Source organism: Engraulis encrasicolus, chromosome 13 (assembly GCF_034702125.1).
Source record: "Engraulis encrasicolus isolate BLACKSEA-1 chromosome 13, IST_EnEncr_1.0, whole genome shotgun sequence".
Lineage (NCBI taxonomy): Eukaryota > Metazoa > Chordata > Actinopteri > Clupeiformes > Engraulidae > Engraulis > Engraulis encrasicolus.
In genome coordinates this window covers 17,700,544-17,725,098 of record NC_085869.1, presented here as the reverse complement: position 1 = coordinate 17,725,098, position 24,555 = coordinate 17,700,544, and the positions used below count along the sequence as shown (strand labels likewise).

At 41.7% G+C, this 24,555-nt stretch overlaps 3 protein-coding genes across 4 annotated transcripts in view; 2 read left to right on the top strand and 1 right to left on the bottom strand.

Annotated features, from left to right (window-relative positions):
- Positions 1–3,061: 3,061 nt before the first annotated feature.
- LOC134461589 (glutamate-rich protein 6-like) lies at positions 3,062–8,860 on the top strand. Of its 2 annotated transcripts, none has more exons than XM_063214482.1 (13): positions 3,062–3,303; positions 3,447–3,501; positions 3,616–3,746; positions 3,846–3,943; positions 4,033–4,158; positions 4,415–4,552; positions 5,282–5,442; positions 5,602–5,663; positions 6,181–6,320; positions 6,437–6,516; positions 7,634–7,789; positions 8,130–8,358; positions 8,484–8,860. In XM_063214482.1, the coding sequence occupies exons 1-13, from the start codon at positions 3,162–3,164 to the stop codon at positions 8,733–8,735; spliced, it is 1,770 nt and encodes a 589-aa protein (XP_063070552.1). In that variant the 5' UTR covers positions 3,062–3,161; the 3' UTR covers positions 8,736–8,860. The 2 variants fall into 2 exon arrangements, with proteins under 2 accessions (XP_063070552.1, XP_063070551.1); XM_063214481.1 differs by having other exon boundaries at positions 4,030–4,158.
- Positions 8,861–9,204: 344 nt separating this feature from the next.
- LOC134460780 (glutamate-rich protein 6B-like) lies at positions 9,205–23,352 on the top strand. The gene is made up of 13 exons (XM_063213322.1): positions 9,205–9,518; positions 9,883–9,922; positions 13,413–13,549; positions 13,724–13,809; positions 14,093–14,191; positions 14,413–14,577; positions 16,868–17,043; positions 17,503–17,570; positions 17,982–18,136; positions 18,256–18,335; positions 20,149–20,304; positions 20,420–20,648; positions 23,052–23,352. Exons 1-13 carry the CDS (start codon positions 9,305–9,307, stop codon positions 23,319–23,321), a joined length of 1,875 nt encoding a protein of 624 aa, XP_063069392.1. The 5' UTR covers positions 9,205–9,304; the 3' UTR covers positions 23,322–23,352.
- Positions 23,353–23,752: 400 nt separating this feature from the next.
- The window catches only part of cog3 (component of oligomeric golgi complex 3), a 29,085-nt gene continuing 28,282 nt past the window's right edge, over positions 23,753–24,555 (bottom strand). Inside the window, exon 23 of the mRNA XM_063213316.1 lies at positions 23,753–24,555. This exon is cut by the window's right edge and continues 1,431 nt beyond it. The gene's annotated coding sequence lies outside the window, so the exon portion shown is untranslated.

Genomic DNA, 24,555 nt, shown 5'->3' with positions numbered 1-24,555 from the left:
TTATATGTATGATGTTTTCTGTGGTAACAGAATGGATTTAGGAATAGAGTAGAGAAGAGCATTTATTATTCCGAGGGAAAATAAGGTGTCCAGTAGCATACAATGCTGCAAGAATGCACCAACTCCATTGAGTTATAAAAGCGAGACGCGAGGCCCTGCCGTGGCCAAACGGTAGGGCACACGTCTACCATGCGGCTGACCGGGGTTAGATTCCCAGCCCGGGTCCTTTGCCGGCCCTTCCCGGTCTCTCTCTCACCACTCACTTCCTGTCACCACCTTCACTGTCCTATCATAAATAAAGTCAAAAATACCACAAAAATACAATAGAAAAAAAAAAAAAAAAAAAAACGGGACACTTATGCCGACCCATGTCAGGAGGGCCTTATCTGGAATCTTTCCATATCCCTATACTGCACACATTATCTCATCATGGAAAAAAAATCTTACTGTGGTTTTTGTCACATAAAATGGACTTCTTAAGACAAATTTGCTATTTTAAAAAAAAAAAGTTTTTTCGGGGGGTACTTTTAGGTTTGTTGCCATATGGCAACATTGTGCAGTTGCAGAAAGGATCCAGTGTACATTTTCCCTCCAAGAGCAAACAAGGCTCATTCAACATTATGGATTATTTTATAGAAATATAATTGTTTTTATCTCAGACAAACATTAAAAGTTCACCTACAAGTTCAAGGGAGTTATTTAACACATTTTTGCCACTGAGAGAACAAGTGAATACTGTTTATTATATCCCCGAAAAACAGTATTTCAGTGGTATTACGTTGACCAACCACCAATGAATATATTTGGTGTTAACACAATATTTGTCCATAGATTTGCACAAAAATGTATATGGTAACTGTCTATAATATGTACATGAACTGATTTAATTTTGGAAGCCAACACTTTCAAGATGGCCGACATTCAAGATGGCCGATTTGCGAGCCAGGCATCTTTCAACATAAACGACAGTTTATTTGTCATAACTTTTGAATGGATGCTTGGATTTACACTAAACCTTGTGTGATAACACTCTATAATAGGTAAATAGGCCATGCACATTTTTAGGCCAGTACTTTCAAGATAGCTGACTTTCAAAATGGCTGACTTTGAAGTTGGCAATCTTTTGGGACGGCCTACCTTTTGTTTACGCCACAACTTTTCAATGAGTGCTTGGATTTGCAGTAAATCTTGTGTGTTAATAATATAATTGGTTTATGAGCTGTTTGAAATGTGGAGATTATGCTTTTAAAATGGCTGACTTTCAAAATGGTTGACTTTGTACAATAATTTTTGATCGGGTTGACAGATTTGCACAAACGTTGTGTGCTAATTAGCCTAATTATAACAGACACATGAAGTCAAAACATTTTGGAGGCTTCAAATGGTCAAGATGACAGTAGTTTTATGCTCTAATCTGGGGTTTGGGGATTTTTGTGGTATACCTCTGGCAGTCTGGGGAGGCTGCATAGGCCTTGTTCGCTTTTCTGCATGTACTCAGAGTGAAAGCTCATAAAACAGTTCTGTACACCTATTATAACATTTTTAATGTTCTTTACAGACAGCCATTTACACTAATTATAAATATTAGCAGTTATCAATCATTCAATCAATAAATAAATCAATTAATCAATCAATTAGAATTGGGTATTTGTATCAATACACTTTCCCTATTGACCGTCTTGTTCCTTTATCGCACAATGTTGCCGTATGGCAACATACCTAATTTTCAACATAAAACAGAAATACTTTTAGTTGAAAACAAAACAAATGGTGAAAACAGATCATGACTAACAATATATATCATCCCAATATTTTTTTAAATTTTGTGAATATTGCAAAAAGTGTGAAAGATCTTGGCTAATGCAAGAGCAATCTGTCAAGGACACATGCTTACGTACAGTGAGGGAAAGAGCAAGCCTGGGGCAGTGTATGGTGTCATGTGATGTCAACAAACCACATAATTGGATAAAACAAGGCCACAGTTTCGATATGAAAACCAATCAGTGTCTATTATTTATGTTTGAATACCAGGAAATGCCAAAAGAATGGTATGTTGCCATATGGAAACACCGTGCAGTATAGGGATATATGGGGGGCCCTTGTAATGGTAAAGTTTGGTAACCCCTGGTGGAGCATACAATCTTATATAGTAGCCCAGGTTGATGGTAAATGCAAGCAGAGGCGACTCTAGGGTGAGCTGGGGCCCCAGGCAAAAAAATAAAATAAATGAACATTTGACACACAATTGCCATTGGTGTAGTAAAATGTGAGCTGTTATTCACATAGGGGTTTGGGGGCAAGACGCATCTTTGAATGCAGACCTATAGGGAGAAGAGAATTCGAGTAAAAGTGTATGGGTGGCAAGGCCAGACTTATTATTGAAGAGGGTGAAATCAGGTGAAAGATAGGCCTACAGGAGATAATAATAAAATAATGTTCAGAATTTTATTAGAGCAGTAGACACACCTGTATGAGAAATTACTGGAAACTAATATCCTATGCACATGAATGTGATTCAATGAGGACATCAAGAAACCAACCAGGCTTCTGGACAGATTTCAGCAGTCATTCAAATTTGGCATTTCAGGGCACTAGAAGACGCTGGTTACAGTTCTGTTCAAGGTGCCAGTCTACATTTCTCTGCACATTTAGATCAATAATTGCAAATCGTGCATGCGCCTGAAATAACTGGTCAAGCCAGTCGCCATTCACTCATCCACCGTTAAACTCTGGACGAAAAGTAGGCTTTTTAAAAGACTGCCTGCCGCATAGGCAGAGGAGGTAAGGTAAGAGCATCCAAACACACGACTCCTCATATGTGTCGTCATGTTATGTTTAGGGCGAGTCCTACTGTTCATTATCTTAGCACCTGGACTAGTTAGGGGTGTTGCAACAGGCCTATAGCTCAATTCATCGTGCGCTTTACAGACTCTATCCCTGATTCATTCCACACCTGCTGTTCTAAACGTCTATTTGGTAAACGTAATAATGCTGTTTATACAGTCTGTTGTCAAGAACGTCCTCCAAACACCGCATCTAGTTCTAATCAATAGCAAACAAGTGGGGATAATACCTGCAAAGAAGTTACCAACTTGCGTAGAATAATGTGTAGGCTACGCCATCAGGTGAGCTGATTTCGTTTCAAAAGGCTCTCGAGCGAAATGAGCGAGCCTTCTGCGGATCCGGGAGGGAGTGAGCTCTCCGCCACTCTGCCCTCGACACAGGAGAGGCGTCAAAGTTCACCAGATACGGAGATGTCAAATGAGGAGATTTCAAAAACGGAGCCTTCATCTGAAACATCAGGTAAAATCTATCTGATTCCTTCACGAATCTGACAATATTCCATAGGTAGAAAAAAAGCCTCCCATGTAGGCATTTAATATGTTGTTAAATTAACTCAGCCACAAATAGGCCTACACTAAAATGATGTATTTTGTGTTTCATAGCTGAAATGGAAAATACATTAACAAGAACAGTTTCTCTGGATCAAAACACAATTGGGTAAGATGTTGGAATAGCGTTGCAATTTGTGTACTAAGTTTATCAGTGGGCATATAAAATGATCTCGCCCTAGCAACACTAAATCTCTAAAGTCTTCAGTGCTCCATGCCACAGCCTCTTTGACTCACCAGAGATAATGGAGGTGCAGACAGTGGATGGCAGAGTCATCACCGTAGCCAGTGCTGTGACTCAAACGGATTGGGATTGGGAGCAGTCAGAAAGACAACAGAAAGACGACTCCTCAGGTTAGAATTTATTTAAGTAAGCACTGAGGCTAAACTTATAGTTTCATAAAATGTAGGCCTACTGCTGGATTGGACTGATGGACCAGTTTCTGTCCACAGCACATATAGTCATTGAGGAGTTATCTGAAACACCACCAGTTGAGGACATCATCCCATCTGTCCGGGAATCAGCAACCCCTAGTCCAGATACCAAAGGGGTACGAAAAACACATGATAAGTAAATGTATATTAAATTCGCATCACAATTTGCGCAGCCCAAAACTTTTTTTGCTTCCTCTTATAGCAGAATGTTGAAGATGAGAAAAATCAATCAAACAAGCAAGAGAATAAGGCGTATGGAATACCTTATGTAGGGCCCCCCTCTCTCCTTGCTTATAGACCAGAGTCAAAACAACCTCCAGTTCGTTATAAGGTATGGTTCAAATGCCCAGTGACTTTCTCACCAAAATATGTCATAGACAACACGTTTGATGATGTAAATGTCAGTTCTGTGTATGTTTATGTCCTTTCATGGTATAGAGAGAGAAACGTAATTTAATTTTCCTTGTATGACCTGTGCATATGAAGACACTGACAATAAAAGCTTGACTTGACTTGACTTGAAAAAAAAGAGTGAGTTTAAACACAAAAGGAAAAAGAAACAACTAATAATGCTGGTGTCCCTTCAGAGCCCTGTCGACAGGCAGCCTGGGATGCGTAAAGAGAAAGAGAGCATCCTGTGTGTCTACTGCCAGCAGCCAGCCACGTCCTTCGTCAGCAGAGAGAATCTGGAGAACTTGGAGCACATGGAGGCCACTCCAGAACAGGTAAACACACTCTCATACAGATAGATCCTCTGGTCTGTCAATATGCCACTATGCCTCCACTGATGACCTCTTGTATGTGGCACCATTGGTTGCTGTACAGCCTTGGTCTCCAAACAAAGGCCCGGCCGTGGGCCAAATCCTGCCCGGCATGGCAAACACTTTGGCCTGCCATGAGGTCAGAACAAATGAAAACATAAATGTGTATGGTTTTCGATCTCTAAAACTTCAGTGGGACATATCTCTCCAAAGCATTCACAGAGAGTTAGATCCTAATCTTACTGTCTCATAACAGAGATTGACAAGAAGGAAAAATCTGTTCTCTGTCCAGACATCTAACTGGTTTCTCATTGGGTTGGGGCGTTGGTTTGGCCCGCAGCCTCACTTGTGCTACATTATTTGACCCTTGGAGAAAAATAATTGGAGACCACTGCTGTACAGTATAGGCTTTTGAATCCACTCTGAAAAACAACACATGCAAAATAGACCAACGCACATTTTAAAAATGGTATGTCCAAAATCCTTTAAATAATCACATATACAGTATACACTAAACTGAATATATCACAAAACACAAGTACACCCTTGCATAAAAATGAGTAGAAATAGAAATCCCTGTACTCCAGACTATATGGAACAACATTTTTCCTATATATAAATTGTCAACACACTGACTGAGTGAATTTCCGATGAGCGCTATAATATAAGTCCTTCTTGCTCTGGTTTGCCCAGCTCTTCTGCTGCGATAAAGCCCAGTCGGTGAGAATGCTCATACTCCAGGAGGAGAGGGCTCTGGCTGGCGTTGAAGTGGATAAGAAAATTGATGTTGGCCCTCATCCACCATTCATGAGCAAACAGCAGAAACGGGCCGCTAAGGAGCGAGCAGAGCAGAGGTCTGGGAAAAAGATTTAAAGTCTATGTGACAAATCAGTTATTTCTGCGGAAAAACAAATGCAGTCCACATTCATTGGCAATTTTGCCCCTCTATTCTCCTCTCTCCATCTCTGACTGACTCTCCTTCTTCTTGCCTCTGTCTTCACCACAAATTCCAGGTTAAGAGAATTCGAGGCTCAAAGGGCGCAGACTACAGGCCATCAGAATCGCCTTTTACCTTGTGAGTTGATTGTTTTTTTTTTTCTTTCTTCAGCAAATCTTCTGAATGTATAGAGACTTAAAGGGACACTGTGTGATATTTTTAGTTGTTTATTTCCAGAATTCATGCTGCCCATTCACTAATGTTACCTTTCTCATGAATACTTACCACCAGCATCAAATTCTAAGTATTCATTACGACTGGAAAAATTGCACTTTTCATACATGAAAAGGGGGATCTTCTCCATGGTCTGCCATTTTGAATTCCCAAAAATAGCCATTTTAAGCTGCAAAAATGACTGTACTTGGACCATACTAGAAAAGATTTGTTTTTTTACGCAGTAAACTTTCATGTAAAGATCAAATTTGGCAATAGGCAGCCCAGTTTCAATGAGCAGCATAGTTGCAGTACCTTTTTTGACCATTTCCTGCACAGTGTCCCTTTAACATCTACTTATGTTTCAAGCATACTGTACTTGCACAATGAGATACCTACTATGAGGATGGATGTGTCATATTTTTTCTGCCTCTGATTTAAGGTGGCCAGCAGATCAAAACCATATCCTACAGACTGTCAAACGGCGACTGGACCATCCACGAGGAGCCTGACTTTCACCGCGTAGATACACTTCCTGTTGACTATTTCAGTGTGCGCGGAGAAGCTCCTGTGACACACACAGTATGTGTTTGTCACCGTTTTGTCACTTTGAGGGATTTACTACTGCCCAGACAGCTGAATACGGGACACATAATAATAATGACTGGCATTTTGTGGCATTTTGTGTCATTTCATAGCGGAAGGAAGTGCTGCTAAGGCTTTATCCAGACGGCGGGCCTTTCCTCACCATATTTCCAGACGGGACAGGCAATGTTTTGTATCCTTTGCAAATGACGGGAAGCTCCTTTGCGTAAACCAAGACAGATCTAGAGTGGAGTAGTGGGGGGGGGCGGGGGGGGGGGGGGGGGGGGGGTATCAGGTGTCGAGTAGCTTACATAAATACACATAGTGCGCACAAGGATAACTCAAGACACATATAACACAGGTAATATCAGGGAGGGGAAAACTAAAAACTAAAAGAAAAAGAACTAATGAAAAGGCAATTGTACAAAAACATATTCTGTGAGTAGGTGTAGACAAGATCTGATGTGATGGCCAACCTGTTTTGCAGGTTGCCAACTAATGATTAATTACAAATCCCTGATTCTAATTGACACAACTCTTAAACTGTGAGGCCAAAGTAATTGTATGGAATGCATAGGTATAACGAATCAATCAATCAAAAATATTTGTATAGCACATTATCATAAATAAATATCGTTCAATGTGCTAAAGAATAAAGAAAAGAGGAGAAAAAAAAACTATATTGTGTTATAGACAGTGTGTAATTAACTAACTATTCACCAAAGGCAGATGAGAATAAAGCTAGATGAGAATAACCTGGTGATATTTAAAGGGACACTGTGCAGGAAATGGTCAAAAAAGGTACTGCAACTATCCTGCTCATTGAAACTGGGTTGCCTATTGCCTAATTTGATCTTTTCATGAAAGTTTACAAAATAATAAACTAATATTTTCTAGTATGGCCCACGTACAGTCAGTTTTGCAGCTAAAAATGGCTATTTCTGGAAATTCAAAATGGCGGACCATGGAGAAGATCCCCCTTTTCATGTATGAAAAGTGCAATTTTTCCAGTCATAATTAACACTTTGAATTTGATGGTGCCGGTAAATATTCATAAAAAAGGTAACATTAGTGAATGGGAAGCATGAATTCTGGAAATAAACAACTAAAAATCTCACACAGTGTCCCTTTAAATAATAGTGTTACAATATAATAATAGAGTAATAGCATAATAATCAGAGACTAGTTTGTCTGTAAAAGTTGTTAATTCACTGTTTTCCTTGCTACATACCGTATGTGAGCCACCTTTACAATCTCACATGGATTTTATTGTAAAAGTTATTAGGCGGAGTTGTCCTTATCACATGTAGTTACCCCTCAGGCTGTATCGCTGTCACCATTTCCACTGTGGGCGCAGGTGATTTCACATACACGGTCCTAGAGGACAACCCCTGCCAGCCCAGTATACAGGCCATCTTCACATCCAAAGGCCATTCAACTTGCTATCATCCCAATGGACTCATATGGTATGCAGCATCTCAATCATTCTGTGCTACACAACGTTACCAGAATCCTTTTTTTTAGTGAAAGACATACAAGGCATAGGCTACATAACTACTGATTTCCTTTTGGGGTAGTTTTTGAAAACTGGTCTATGTTTTTATCAATGACGTCTAGTATTAATAGAGGTCAGTGGTTGCTATGTTTAGGTGATGCAGTATATCAGAATGTCATGACATATTTTTTGACTAATGCACCTACTATACTGTAGAGTACTTATTATATTTGGTGCTAATGACAGAGGCGATGTGATGTGAGTGGTATGCGTGGTCATGGTGAGTTAGTGTGTGGCCTCTTGTCCTGCAGGGTGAACCTAAACCAGCTGGAGGGGCTCCACTGCAGCGAGAACGGCGCTCTGAAGCAACATTGGAGCTGGCATGACCTTGAGCCAGACATTCATCCGCTGCCGTTTCAGCCTCTCTATCTCTCCCTCAATCCCTTTATCAGCCTCCGCATACTAACACAGGAGCGCATATACCTCACCTTTAGCCACGGCACATGCCGCGTGCGCTTTAATGTGGGTGCAAAACTCAAGGTGAGTTTACTGCTATCTGGGATGCAGTTAAAGTCAACTGAGTTATTTATGGTAGTGGGGGGAAAGGAAATGCTGTCCAGTAGTAATATACAAATATGTGTTTTTTTTCCCTGTGTGTGAAACAGCTTATGTACCCTGAAGGCGTAGACCTGCCAGTACCAGACACCTTGCAGAAGCATCTCCAAATTAAATGTCTGGAGATTTACTCTCTCCTGGACAGAATCCAGACACACATCGACTATCAGCACATGCCCAGTCACCAGAACATAAAGCCTCTCTATGGACTCATCGCCCAAATGGACAGACTAAGGAGACAGGTGGACCGGCACTCTTCACCAAAGAAGCTGCAAACACCAATTCCACCCAAAGAAGCATAATCCTATTTCTCACTAAGCATTCTTACCTTGTGATAGATTTATTGGAATATATCAGCATTAAAATATATCGTCGCACATAAAATATATAAAAGTATTCTTTTGAAAATAAAATTCATTTTATCGTACCAGACCTGGAGTGATGTTTCCAAAGACCCAAAATACCAGAACAGTTTTTTTCTGTTATAGACTTAGGCCCTATTTGTGACTTCCTTCAAAAAAACAAAAAAACAAAAAGTTACCAATGGAAATGTATGACATGTAAAATGTATGTTATCTTGTCGTTGTAGGCTATGCGTCCTAAACTAGAATAATAGCCTACTCTCAGCAGACACAAAATTTAAGGGCAATATTAGTTAACCTACTTTCTTTTGGGTAACAGGATCATCGTGACATAACATGCCAAATGTGTCATTTCGAACCTTAGGTTAGAATCATAGATTGTATTCTGTGGTTAGAATGCATCTCTGTTGTCATGTGTGACCTACCCTACCCTGCGCGTAATGACATCGTTAGCTAACTGCAATACATTTACCGATATGTTTAGATCTTTACTGATTTAAACTGATGTAATGAGTGAAAAATCTGAAGGGAAGGATGCGGAAGAACCTGGGACAACCCAGAGAAGCTCCGGGACTTCACCGCTCGAACTGACCGTTCAAAACGTGCAAAGACTGCAGAGGGAGTTGGAAGGATTGGATAAGTTGTATGGTTCAAGCCTATCCATAGCGGGCTACATAAAAGACACAGAAAATCACCTGCCGATAGCGCATGGAAGCAGGAAAGGTTGGCATTAGGGCGATGTTGTGTCGTCAATGTCTCAATAACGAGTGATTTTGATTATTGCTTGCAACTGTATAATTTTGCTCGCAATAATTTGTTATAGTTGTTTAGGCTACTCGAATTATGCGCTAGTCTAGGCTACTCTTGCAGTGGGCATTTTGTCGCAATTAGATAGACTGCAGTTGCCTATAATGATTTTCTGAATGAATATATTATTGGCCTATTTATTGCTGATGAGCTTACTGCTCCTAATTATGTGTGCAGGCCTACAGTCTGCTGGCCATGAAAAGTGTAAAAGCTAATTGGCGTGCATCACCTTATCATTCAGTAGCCTACACTGTGGGCTAATTATTTTCCTTTTCTCCAGGTCCTTGGGAAGAACAAAGAATCAGCTCAAGGAATTCCTCGTAAGTTGCACACGGGTAGGAGGGAAGTAGTCAGAAGGCATAGCCTCCAAACTCTTCATCTGGACTACCTAAATATGTGAACATAGGCCTACTTAAAATGAAGTTGACCCATAGGATGTTTGCCTGTATTGATGTCCCATGGTTAACATGTCCTTCAGAACACACACACACACACACACACACACACACACACACACACACACACACACACACACACACACACACACACACACACACACACACACACACACACACACACACACACACACACACACAGAGTGTGACAAAAGGTGTTGTGTGTGGAAGGTGAATTATTATCCACTAATTGGTACTCATTGGTCACCACTTCATCCATCCATGAAGCCTTAACAAAAATGAGGTACAGGATATGAAATGTATTTGCAGATCAGCCAAAGTACCAGCCTACATTCTACGGCCTCAACACAAAATATTATCATTACTGAAACCAACTATGAGGATGCTTCCATATTTCTTTTTCTGCCTTAAGGTGTAGAGTAGACTATTTGCAGGGGGGATTCACACACAGAATGACGAACTCAAGAAAAGAAAGGTGCAAACGTTTCAGCCCCCCTGGAATGTCCTCAGTGCAAAACACTGAGCACTGACTGAGGAAAGTCCAGGGGGACTGAAACATTTGCACCTTTCTTTTCTGTTCTCAGGCGCGGTTCTTGCATAGAGGCGTTGCTAGGCAACCGCCTTAGGCCCCGCCTTAGGCCCCCAAATTTAGGGGCCCCATCTGACTGGGAGCGGAACATTTCACATAGTAATTGGGGCCCCTTTGGACAGTAATTCACAAATAAATGGGTTTTCATAAATAATGAATTTTGTATGTTTAAATTGGAAATAAGAGCAACACAATACATTACAAACAAATACAGATCCCGTGCACACCCCTCTCTTTCGTGTTAAAATGGAATATTCCATCCATGCATGCCATGTGCGCGAGACGAGTTCCAAAACATTCGCTACGTTCCCACACAACATGCCTGCGCATATCTGCACAGCTCAAATGCGCACAATGCGTAATTACGGCGCATTCGGAACGCACTGTGAGTGCGCATTGCTGCCCATATATGCGCAGCAGGTCCCTCCGCGAACGCGCTGAAGACGGAAGCGACTCAAGCGAGGTGACTGACATTTCTAGGTGTTGAACAGTCATGCGAGTTTTTTCCTGAATATGGATAACACTGTGCGTAAATGTTTTAAAACTCCAACATCTGTAACTTTGGATAACCCAAGACATGACATGTTAGAAGCCTGGACTATCTCCGTGGATCGGACAGCGACAAGGAAACGGTGCCCTACACTGTAGCACTAGCAGGTCAACTACTGTGGCTATCCCCACTGATGGATCTGTGAATGGCCCGCGGCACTGATAACCCCAAGTTTTGTTGAATGAATACCTCGTGAGATATTTTGTTTCAAAAAGGCGTTACTTTTCCTCTAGATGTGAACTGGAATTGGCTCGAGTAAGTCATTCCATTGAAAAGGACGCAGCCTTTAAGCGCTTGCAGACGGTGCATCGGTATCATCAGACAACCTTCTCAATCTCTCTGAAATGATTTCAGAAACATGCTGTCGAAATTTGGAAAGGCTTAAACAAGCATGCAGCTTTCAAGGAACATTCTGTAACTTGATGCGATGTGGCGAGATTTAGAACATCGCAGAATTAGCTGACATGTCAGCCATAGCTCAAGTAGATATGCTGGAGTTTTTAATGATGAACTGCGTTACGTGGCGATATTGCTGGCTAGTTCTGGATGCTAACAGGAGGTGATGTGGAAGTTCAGCCTGGAGAAACGCCGACGTGATTGACAAAAGACAGCGCACTCTACTCATAGTAAGTCACATTGATTGTGTGTGTGTGTGTGTGTGTGTGTGTGTGTTGTGCGCGCGCGCGCTTGTGTGTGATTGCAATTGGAACTTGCTACTACTATGCCTCAGTTGGTTGGTTTGGGAATTCACCCGCCGTGGTGTTTTGTTTTGTAGCCAATTCAGTTTGAGATGCTTGCTGCTCGCCGTCCAATTCGTCATGTGCACACGCAGTTGGGTGTGGCGGTGGTGGCATTTGGGCACTTGGGCAAAATGATACACTGCAATCTTACTGTCTATTTTTATGTGTGTCTGTGAGGGAGCGACTGCTACCTCTCTGTCAAGGATGTGTGCGTAACGAGCGGAGTGGAGATGATGAGGCACGAAGTCGGAAGTATCAAAAATAATTAGGCCTTTTTATTTACCTTTTCACCAGACATTAGAAAATAAATGTGCACGTGGGGCATCAAAACACATGGACAGGACACTTCTGGCAAACCAAAATACGACAGTCTTCAAAATTACTTCTGCAGCATCAAAGTCTAACAGCACAACGCTCTGCTTACACCGATATGCAGCAGTTTTACGCGAAGCCACCTCCTACTGGTTACCAGGTGCTTCTCAATCAAAATCGCTCACATCAACGATTTGACTACGGCTTAAATACACCCATTTTCCTAGGGCCAGCCAATTATTCAACTAATTCAATTACTCACTCAACGCTGCATGACTAGACTAGCCTACGCGATTGGTCTCACAATTCCTTCCGACCATCGCCAAACAAAAAACAGCCAGTTTTAAACACAATACTCAAAACATAACCACATAGAACGCAGATTGCCCAAGTACACATTCATAATCGTCACAAATAATAAACACGACAAAATCCCCACACATTTCCCCTCCCAAAAGTCACTGATGGAATCCTGCCATTGACTGTGCGCGCCTCCGCCCATGGCCATGACAATGTCGGAAGAAGGTTGGAGAAAGTGTTTCATTGCGAGCGCAGGTGTGCGAGTGTGCGCGTGTACGAGTGTGTGCGCGTGTATTTTCGCTCGCCAAAGTCCCGACAGTTTAGTAAACACAAATGTTCATAAATACACCGTTCGTGAGTTTTAAAAATAGGCTAACTTAGCCAGTGAGAAGGGGGAGGGAAACTTCACCTTCTCACAGTGTCGTTGAACTTTGATCTGTGTTTGCCACTGCAATGGTCTGGGGAGAGAGAGAGAGAGAGAGAGAGAGAGAGAGAGAGAGAGAGAGAGAGAAGGCTTTGATGCCCATGTGTAATTGATTGATGTGCATGTGAAGATTGCAATGTTGAATATGTCAACATTGAATGCTGTCTAAATGTCTAAAGCAAAACTTGGCCCAAGCACATTATGTTCAAGAGGTCTTCTGACTGTTGTAGAGAGCTTAGTTTTTGAATTGTGTATCTGTGATACAGAAGATGCTGTATTCTAAGCATCTCTAAGCAAGCCTATTAGGCTATTATTATTATTTTTCAAGGGGGGACACACACTTTGGTGGGCCGGTGGGCCGATGGGCCCCCTAGCTAACTTCGCCTTAGGCCCCCAAATTGCTAAATCCGCCACTGTCTGTTCTGTTCTGTTCTGTTCTTTTCTTTCATATTCCATATTCTCTTACGTACATTTCACAGTCGCTCCAGCTCCTCAGAGCATGTAGACATCCTTGGACAAGATGGAATAGTCATTATTACAAGACTGAGTCGGTCAACGCAGACGGACTGGGACTGGGTGTCACGGAAGCTAAATCATCAGACCAGTTGTAGACCTGGTAGTTAGTTTGCACCCCCCCCCCCCCCCCCCCACACACACACACACACACCACCACCACACACACACACACACATCTACAATTTTTATCCATATTTTATATATTTTTTTATCCATATTTTGCATGCACCTGTTACAGTTAAGTGATATTGCGATTTGTCTTTTATGTGGCCAGGTTGTAGCCAGGCAGAAGGCTCTGTGCCAAAACATGAAAAGACACCGTCTCCCCAGCATGTGGAACATAAAGAACCCAACGCCGAGGTAAATCACCCAGAGACCTCGCTACCAGCTGTTCTACTGGCACAGCATGTGTCCTGCTGCTGCCATTTATCCGTAGTGTCTGAATGTTATGCATGGTTTAAAAATGTATGCGCTGGCTACTCAGTGCAAGACTCTGTACTGTGCTGTGTCTGTACGTGGAGTCTCAGAGAGGTGGATAAGTAATATTTTATATGTTCACCCACATTCTTACAAACCTCCATTGCTATTCATTCTGCTTAATGAATTAGTAACACTTTTCCCCCCCTTAACTGTCACAAAAAAGGAGAGTGTCGGGCTGCAAATCAGCAGGAATAATGAGGATTCTCAAACAGACAGCAAAGATCCCCCTAAAGCAGAGCAATTGACAGAGAAGTTTGACAAGGTTAGGAATTCTTCAAGCATTATTATAGGCCTACTTGCAATAGTCAATTAAGTTTGATACAATGATTCTGTGCATTTTGTTTAACATTATTTTTTTTATTTCAGTTTAGAATATAGGCTACATGACACCATAAAACATGTCTGAGTAATTTGTAGTAACTGATTCTGTGATTTTGTTTGTTTACTTAATTTGTAATTTTTTCTTCTTTTTTTTTCTTACAGATCACAACCCAGCGATCCAGTTCAGATTCATCTTCGAAACTGCAACTGACCGAGGTGCCAAATGCAAATGCAAGTCTTTGCGAGTACTGCCAGCAAGTGAAGAAGCCAGAAGTGACTCGTGAGAAACAGGCAGAGAAACAGAGTCAGGCAGCAGAACCAGAGACGGTGGGTCTTCTTAACCATGGTAGCAGTCACCCACCAGCCAGCCCTGGCACACTGTTACCACTAGAAATGCACTCAGAGAGTGCAGAGCTCCGCCAAGTGTGCTGTTTGATAGAACATTTGACTATGTTACACCCTACTTTTGTTCAAGTCTTTCTGCCTTGTTTTTTTTTTTTTTTGAGTTAGAAAATGGAATGTCAAAATTCGCCCTATCCCGCAAAATCCCTCTATCGCCACCAAAATTTAATCGTTTGTGCCTTTTGTCATTTCCAAGAACTCCACAAAGTTTCTTCAAAATCCGTTCATAACCTTTTGAATTATCCTGCTGACAGACAGGCAGGCAGACATACAGACAGACAGACAGACAGACAGACAGACAAACAGACCAACACGACCGAAAACACAACCTCCTTGGCGGAGGTAATTAAAAGGTCCCTGAAGAACTGTGGAGCAACCCCTAATGTTCTCTGAGGGACGTAACAGCTCAGAGGCACCTGCATGTGACAAATTGATTCTAGATTTTCTTGAAGGTTCCTTAAAGTGTATATCTCAGGTTAATTTTTATTCAAAATAATGGACTTCATTTGATAGTTCTACCACTTCAACAATTATCCATCATTTTTTTCATGCAACAGGGCATCAGAAAATGAAATATAATGAGGAAAAGTGTGTATTTTCAGTAACATGTTCAAAGAATTCTAATCTATTGTGTGACGTCAGGCGAGGCCATTCAGTAGCCCGCAGTAGCGGTAGCCCTGTATTCTGTACGGTGTGTGATTGAATTATGCCGTACGGGTATGAAATAAATATCATTGCCAATGTTATATCATGACCGCTACAGGGTGCCATGTGACCGTGAGGCAGTAAAATAGCCTACCAGTGTTCGAACTATACCCCCCCCCCCCCCCAAAAAAAAAAATGGGGGGGGGGGGGGGGTGAGTGGTTACGATTGCGCTTGCCTCAAAGTGCGAGTCTCGAAGGGCTAGGCCTACCATGTGATTTCAAATTTCAAGTAGGCCTACACTACAAATTACCAGACATTGTTAGTATCAACCTTTAGGTCTATCATGCCATTTCAGCATCATGTCCAAGTGGGAAAGAATGTAAACAGCGACAAATGATAAATAAATAAAACCGTTTGGGTGAATCATTCGCTCCAAGCTTTTTAACGGCAAGGTGCAAAGCAGTCGGTTGCATTGTAAGAGTGCCAGAGATTACCAAATTCAAACGACTGCAAAGCAATCTGTCTGGGCACAGCGGAAAGCACCTGTGCGGTCCACACGGCCGTCAGCAGAAAACGAATGAACCTTCCTTGCAATACGTCCGAGAACATCAGTACACCGTATGTCAAATGGCGCATTTGTCTACTTGTTTCGAGCACCACGTTTCATTGTCATTGCCGCGAGTTTCTGACAAACCACATAGTTGAGCTGCAAAACGTGACACTATCATACACAACATGATGAAGCGCCCCCCTCACGTTTGACATCCTTGGGTCGAAGTCTCATAAGGGGGTAAAGACCGTGAACATAGTGACACACACTTCACAGTGGTGTTGGTGAAAACGAAACGAAGTTGCCTCCCACAGCCCAAACGCAAAATAATGCCGAAAATTGAATGCCCCCTCAGTTGTCCTGGCTAGGGCAACTGGCGCGTTATCACTGCTTCTTATTCAATGTACCAGCACTTGCATTGTACTCGCGCTGCACTTGTCTCACACAATGCAATCAGCTGCGTGCTCCGGGCGAAATAGTCAACTCTCCCACTAAAATTCCAGGCAAATAAAATTAGAACGTTCACCCATGGCCTCGCCTGACGTAGTCGCCAGGTTACGGTTAAACCCACATTTGCCACAACAAACAACAAAAATCGTTGTTTAACATCGTTTTTGGAGGGACTTATATATGTGGATCATTTATTGAATACAGTGTGTACACATTGATCCAAAGTAGTGGTTAACCTGCGATATACACTTTAATAGCGCAGCACTATGGCTCTCTGTAATGTCATGGCAATGTTGTTATGATGTAGTTAAGCATTTTCAGCAAGTGAATAGGGTCGCCGGCGACCCTTGCTGCATTAAGAGGCTACGAGAACCCAAGAGGTTCTTTGAGGAATCTTCAGTTGCCATTTTGGGGGGAACTCTTTATGGCAGGGATGTCAAACTCATGCCCGGGGGCCAATTTTTGCTTGCAGTCATTAATGTAACATGAACACACAATTTTGTGGGCAACATTGCTGATAGACTTGCCCTGTGTATCCACTAAATATTTTGCATGTTACTGTTTTGCAGTTCTTTTGCTGTGAAATTGCATGGAGGATGAGAACTCTATTTCTCAGGGTGGAGGAGGAGGAAGAGGAGGAGGAGAAGGAGGAGGACAAGTCAACTAAATTTCAGCATGAATTCAAAATCAATGAAGAAATGCAACCTGTTGGTGAAAGTGAAAACCAAGAAAGGGCCAAGCAAATGTGAGCACATGTTAAGTGATGTTATGGGAAACCAGTTCTTACAAGGGGAAAACAGAAGCTTGAATTTCACATTTACAGAACCAAGGCCGAATTATCCATAAGGGCCAGTGGCACAGTGCTCAGGGGCACCAGCCATTTCTGAGGGGGCACCGCATCTTCTTCTTTAACTTCTTTCTCACCTTTTATTTCCTTTTTTTACTTTACTTCTTTAATTCTTAAGATGCAGAGCTGATGACCCCATCATCATTTCACTACAATACCATGTATGTGACAAATACAAATTACTTGAATTGAAGACCCAAAATTAACAAATATTGTTTATAAAGGTGGCACCAGTGAGGTACAGTGCATGGGGGAACCACATTGGCTTAAAGCAGTCCTTTACAGTACTGTAGGCAAGACAGGCTATCTTCTACACATGTAAAATGGTATGCGTCACTATTGTTTTGTGTCTTCTAGGTTGACAAACCCTGAGCGTATGAGGAGACTAGCCGAAACGCCACCCTCTGGGATTCGTATCAGCCCACGTAGGTTACATGTATTTATAATATACTTTTGAGAATACGACTTGTTAGCGCTGTCAGCGCTGGACTGGCCATCTGGCGTAGCAGGCATTTCCTGGTGGGCCCTGCACCTTCATGGGCCCCTATTTTCCGAAATGTAAAAAAATGAATATATATATATACTGTATATATTTTAATTAATATATAATATATATCTTACATTTCTGAAAATTGGGGCCCACCGGTGAGTCAGTTCTGTGCTGCTAATTATGAGGGGCCCCATTAAGCCAAAAGTGCCCGGGCCCTATTTCTCCCCCAGACCAGCCCTGTGTGCTGTAATAAACTGCTAATTTTTAAAACAAAACAGCTGAGTGATCGACAACATAAGCCATACTGTATGTTTGGTACGTCAGTCATTGATTTTGAATGCCATAGGACCTAAACCTAAAATTGCAACAAAGGACACCACCATCCGCTATCGTCTTTCGGAGGGCTTGTGCAATAGCCAGCAGGAGTCTCAACTTCCCGAAATGGAAATCATTACCCCTCCTGAGACACTGACCCTCCCAGAGAGTCAAGCAGAGGTCAAGGTGTGTAGCCATCTCCTTTTTCGCACAGCTATTTGCAAATCTGATGTGGACCAGCTCTAAGTTTAGTTCCAATGAATTATCGACTTACATTCCCCTCACAATTTTGTGTCATTTTTCAGAGGAAAAACATTCTCCTAAGACACCACAGGAATGGGAAAACATTTGTCCTCATATTTCCAGATGGAACAGGACATGTTTTGTATCCTTTTTATCAGTCACGCTCTTGGTTTGATCTGTGCATGTTCCACAATATACTCTACCAGAGATTCTTTAAAGGGACACTGCAGGAAATGGTCAAAAAAGGTACTGCAACTATGCTTTAGGCTATTGCCAAATTTGATCTTTACATGAAAGTTTACTAAGTAATAAACAAATATTAACTAGTGTGGTCCAATTACAGTCATTTTTGCAGCTAAAAATGGCTATTTTAGGAAATTCAAAATGGCGGACCATGGAGAAGATCCCCCTTTTCATGTATGAAAAGTGCAAATTTTCCAGTCATAACGAATACTTAGAATTTGATGGTGGTGGTAAGTATTCATGAAAAAGGTAACATTAGTGAGTGGGCAGCATGAATTCTGGAAATGAACAACTAAAAATCTCACACAGTGTCCCTTTAAGTATATAGAGATATGCCAATATAATAGGTTTCTATGGGCATCTAACGTGACCAGGTTCCGGTCTGCCTAAAGGGGCGTGTCATAATGCTCCTAGCATTGAATAGAACAGTCCTTAGGTCTGCCTAGGTCTGCCTAAAGGGGGATCCCCCCCCCCCTCCCCCTCGCAATAATAGAACCCGGAAACAATGGGCCAATGGAACCTCTCTCTCTCTACTCTCTCTGACTCTACAGCAGTGGGTTGTAACTGGAATAGTCTTTGGACCCACGATTGTCCATGGTCATGGCCGTTGTGACCCAATATTTTGTTGTGCCATCAGAATCTTGAAATAGTGATCAAAAATATATCCATGCATTTGATAATATCAATCAATCAAAAATATTTATAGCACATTATCATACATCATTCCATGTGCTTAAGAATAGAGAAAAGATAAGGAAAAAAACTGTATTGTGTTATAGATACTGCACTTTACTGTGTTTAAGTTGGGTTTTTTGTCAACCTGTCTTTTTGTCCTGGAGGGATGGTGGGTGTTGTGTTTGTCTATTGTATGTTTGTCTATTGTAATGTCTTTGTAATTGTATCAGATGCACTGAAAATGAAAATGGCACAGAACAATTTTCCAAAAGGACAAATAAACAATCTATCTATCTACGTGTACTGTAGTGTGCAAGTAATATGCATCAGCATTTGCAGCATTTGCAGCATTTGCATTGTATGCTGCAGGGCTTGACATTAACTTTTTCGCTTGCCGGCCACCATGGCTAGTGGTTTCCCAGAGTCACTAGCCATTTAGTTACTCTATTAGGCACAAATTTGGTATTGTTTTTCTTTTCTTTATCATGGCGCTTTACACCTAACCTCAGAAGATGAGGTGCTAAAGCGAGAAAAAGACGAGTACACAGCTTTCTACATTGAATCAAACCATCAAACAAATAAAAACTCAGCAACTGAGCTTTTTCTTAAACTTTAATACAAACAATTGATACACACGGGGCAAAGTGCAGAATATATATGTAAGCTATTCTGATGTCATACCAGAGAATAAGCTACCTGCCAAATTGGCTAGTGACACTGAAATTATTACCAGCCACAGCCCAGTTTTACCAGCATTTGGCCGGTTTTCGGGTGCCAGTGTCAAGCCCTGGTATGCTGACATGCTTGTGGAAGTGAGTATTGACCATGTTTCACTCTCTCTTTGACATCACAGTCATTTATTCAATGACAATGAATGGCAATAAAAAAGGTAAATTCATACATTTTTACACCACAGCTCCGTGACCCACCCGGGACCCCTCTGTGACCCACTTTTGGGTCCCGACCCACCAGTTAAGAAATGCTGCTCTACTATTGTGTATGAAGCCGTCCAGTTCTCCTCCTTAATATCTTGTAAGCTACCCCTCAGGCCGGATCGCTGTCCTTATATCCTCAGTGCACCGCGGTCAGTTTATTTACGTTATACTAGAGGATGCAGACCTGTTGCCCAGAGTTCAAGCTATTTTCACCTCCAGGGGTCAGGCCACATGCTATTACCCCAATGGCAACGTCTGGTATTTTACACTACACTCTGTACACAGCTTTGTCCATTTTTCTCTTTTCTTACAGCAAGGAAGCTCCAGCAACTCAGCTAATGGTACCTGACCTGTGTGCTATGTTTGTCTGAAGTGTCAGCATGACCCCCGTGGGAGGCACCTGGTGCAGTGAGAGCGGCTCGCTGAAGAGGCGCTGGAGCTGGTTTGACCTCAGCGCGCACGTCCACGCGCCGCCGTTCCAGCCAATCAGCATGAGCCTGAGCGGCAACATCAGCATCCGCATCGCCACCCAGCAGGACATCCGGCTCACCTTCACGGCCGGGAAGAACAGCGTGCACTTCAACATGGGCACCAAACTCAAGGTTCGTTTGGCAGCAGTTGAGGAGTAGGCGAGTACATTTAGGGTTTAACCCCAAAAAAATTGATACAAAAGGTTTTTTTATGGATTCTATTACTATTGGACCTGCTAAATGACATACTAAAAATCTAGTAAAATCTGACTTTGGGAAATGAGTTTTTTCAACATGGCTGCCATAGGCTTATTATAAGGGTCAAGAGACACTCCAGGTGAATAGGCCAAAAAATTTAGCTTGCCGATATCACCATGAAACTTAATCCGGTGATTACTCACATATTTGTGAGAAAAAAATGTATTGCAAGTTTTCTGAAATGTTATGTTTTAATATGGTAATTGGACTATATCTAATTAAATATGCATTAAATTTCAAAATGCAAAACCTCAAAATCTGAAAAAGCCAAGCTCAAAATGACTCTTTTGTTTTGTTTCTAGTAAACCAGAAGATATCTTCAGAAGAGATTATGGACATCTCTTTTTGTTTTGTAGTAAATCTAAAAATCTTTGTGCAGACACACCAGCTAGCATTTTTTTTTTCAAAAGATGATTATTTAACATCTCTCTTATAGTTTTATGTGTCTCAAGTTCTTCCAGACATTCTTTGAGTCTGGTGGTATCATTCTTAGCATGTATCAAGGGCAAGGTCAGCTGTCCTCAAATCATAGTCTCTCCACAGAGGTGTCCTAAGGGCTGGTGCTGGGACTCCTATTTGCCATGTACACCACATCACTGGGCCATGTTATCTGTTCTCAAAGCTTCTCATACTACTGTTACACCGATGAAGCACAGTTACTTTGTGCCAGATGACTCCACGGTCACACACATTTCCGCTTGCCTCTCTGAACTATCCACAAGTATGAAGGAATGCAACCTTCAGTTGAGCCTCGCCCAAAAGTACTGCTGGTGATCCCAGCCAAAGATTTAGGTTGCCATGATATCGAGCTCAATATGGATTCTGCTACTGTTGCCTCAAATAAGGCCACAAGAAATCTAGGTGTCACTGTTGATGACCATCTATCATTCTCTGACCACATAGCCTCAGTTTCCCAATCATGTCCTCTTTTTCATGCCCTAATTGAATACAAGGCCCTGACCCTTGCCTATGAAGCTACAACAGGCCCTACTCTGGCTTACCCGAAAGCTATGCTAAAGCCCTACGTCCTTTCAGGACATGGTCTGTCTCCAGTACCAACCGTTTCACCTTGCCCTCTACTTACACATGTAGTGGCTCCTGTCTATTCAGTTCAGCTGCTGAAAGACCCAAAATACCTAGTGACACCATGATTCATCACTGATGATGTGCCCTGACAAACAGCACATGGATATTATCATAGCAGTAGTGTCTTTATCCACCCAAACAGCACTCCAAACAAACAGATCCTGACAACATGTTAGTTCATGCCAATGTAATTATCATGTAGTAACCTTTATTTAAAAAAAACTTTGATCTTGAAAATGACACCTTTCCTGAAGTCAGATTTTCCTAGATTTTTAGTATGTTATTAAGGACACATAGAGGTAACAAAATCAGTTGAAAAACCTTTTGTATCAATTTTTTTGGGGTTAGGTCTTTTTTTTGCATAGATGTACTCGCCTAGAGGGAAAACGTTAGTCTGACAGACAGGCCAGAGCATTCATTTTGAATAACTCAATAATTCACAAATGGTCTGATTACGCTTCTCTTTGGGGAGGGTTTAGTCAGAGAGAGTAGAGAGAGAGAGGTTCCGTTGGCCCATTGTTTCCGGGTTCTATTATTGCAAAGGGGAGGGGGGGGGGAATCCCCCTTTAGGCAGACCTAGGCAGACCTAAGGACTGTTCTATTCATTGTAGGAGTATTATGACACGCCCCTTTAGGCAGACCGGAACTTGGTCATGTTAGGTGCCCATAGCAACCTATTACATTGGCTTATCTCTATATACTTAAAGAATCTCTGGTTTAGTCGTCCTCCAGGTGGTCAGCCAATAAGCGAACGCACTTGGGCGCATAATGAAATGCGCCATGAACGTTAACTGTCAGCGATTGGTCACCACTCATTTCAAACCTAGAACGCTTCTCCCATCTGAGTGCTCCATGGCATCGAGTATCCAGACCAAAAATGAATTACGAAGTAATTAATGTGGTCTGGTAAAACCAGGCTAGGAAAGCATAGTGAACAAAGTGAAATGGTTACAGTGGCGAAAACACCTCTTTACGGTCCTGGTTGTGTGTGTGAACAGCCTTACATGTGTTGCACATTTCAGGTACGGCAGCCTCCAGAGCAGGTGTAAATGTGAGAATGTGTGTGTATTTGTATGTGTATTTTGAAAGCGCTTTGAGCCAACTTCTTAGTTGTGATATTGCGCTATATAAATGTATATTGTATTGTATTGTATGGTATTGTTTTTCCTAATGCTAATTCTGTTTCTGCAGATGGAGAGTGAGAAGGGCCTCATGTTGCCAGGCCCTGACATCCTGGAGTGTTTCCTCAAGAAGAAGACTGTGGAGATGTTGTGCTTGCTGCAGAAGCTCCAGGCTAGCGTGTCCTTCCAGCGAACAGAGGTCGAGCAGATCAGGTCCCACTACAGCCTGGTTGCCCAGTCAAAAAGACAGAGAGAACATGCACATGCGAAAGAAAAGAAACCAAAGAAAGTCAAACAACCTCGTGTCTTCAAACATGTAAAACTATTCAGGAAAGAGTGAATTTTTAACAATAAAAGAGTTACATACTGTATATTCAAAGAGATTCAAAAGCTTTATTGTCTAATATTTTGCCATATTAGAAGTTAATCTTTTGATTGAAAGTGTGTGTGTGTGTGTGTGTGTGTGTGTGTCCAGTCCCGTCCATTCCAGAGGTGAGATGATAGCCTAGTTCAGTTCCATGGAAGAGGCACAGTGACGTCATAGATGTGAGAATCTTGCACGAGATCGAGATGTCGTAGAGATTATTGATTGTATATGTGACTATGCTCAGCTGCTCTTGTGTTGAAACTAAACTTAACTTAACTTTTTTTTCAGTTGATTATAAAATTGTGTTGTAACAAAGCAATGATATGTCCTATTTTAGATGGTTTTCCATTAACGTGTGCCGAAGATAATTGGGGAAGATGACTGTAAGAACCTTTCAGGAAGGGTTAAATAAATCTGTCACTTTATTGAAAGCTTGCATACATACAGTCAATCAGTACAATTACTGCATCTTGAGAGAATGAATCTGTAACATCTCGGTAGTGCAAAACCACATAAGCCCCCCTTCATGTATTTTAGTAGAAAAAAAGAAAATTGTACAAAAACAAACAAACAAAAAACAAAACAAAAAATCCCAATGTACATGTTTTGCCTGAATACACACTTCTGACAGAGAGGACCAGTGGAGATGCATTAGCATTAGAGCGTCCTGTAACACTTAATTTGACGCTGGTGTCATAGGCATGTCATTACAGTGTCATAACTGTCATGGCACAGTCATAGATAAAAGTGACATTCGGTGACATTCCGTTCCGACAAAGACAACTGAATGTCACTTAAGGCCAACAATCATAAAATGTTTGTGACATGGACATAATGTTTATGACACGTGCATAACACTGACACTGTTATCACACTGTAATGACATGCCTATGACACTGGCGTCAAGTAAAGTGTTACCAAGTGTCCTGCTTAGACATCAGGGAAGATGGATATGTCCTGAAGACTCAAAATGGGGGGAGGAGGGGCGGGGGTTGTTTTGTGAAATGGTGGGCACAAGACAAAAAAAAAACCTCACCAACAAATAACAAAGGAGGTTTTCACTTTTAGCTAGGGCCTCAACTTTTGGAAAGATTGTATAAATTGGATGAATATCATGAGTGCAATATTGCACTTCTAGTCATAATTTTACATCCCCACACTTCAGTTGCAAAATAAGTTCACATTATCTAAAACAAAACAAAACAAA

What these genes read in the sequence shown, in the direction of transcription:
- LOC134461589 (XM_063214481.1), top strand. Translation starts at nt 3,162, where the DNA reads ATGAGCGAGCCTTCTGCGGATCCGGGAGGGAGTGAGCTCTCCGCCACT. An exon ending in CTGGATCAAAACACAATTGG is followed by an intron (nt 3,502 to 3,615) that starts GTAAGATGTTGG and finishes TCCATGCCACAG; the next exon opens with CCTCTTTGACTCACCAGAGA. An exon ending in AAGGAGCGAGCAGAGCAGAG is followed by an intron (nt 5,443 to 5,601) that starts GTCTGGGAAAAA and finishes CACAAATTCCAG; the next exon opens with GTTAAGAGAATTCGAGGCTC.
- LOC134460780 (XM_063213322.1), top strand. Translation starts at nt 9,305, where the DNA reads ATGAGTGAAAAATCTGAAGGGAAGGATGCGGAAGAACCTGGGACAACC. An exon ending in AGCGCATGGAAGCAGGAAAG is followed by an intron (nt 9,519 to 9,882) that starts GTTGGCATTAGG and finishes CCTTTTCTCCAG; the next exon opens with GTCCTTGGGAAGAACAAAGA. An exon ending in GATGGAACAGGACATGTTTT is followed by an intron (nt 18,336 to 20,148) that starts GTATCCTTTTTA and finishes ATATCTTGTAAG; the next exon opens with CTACCCCTCAGGCCGGATCG.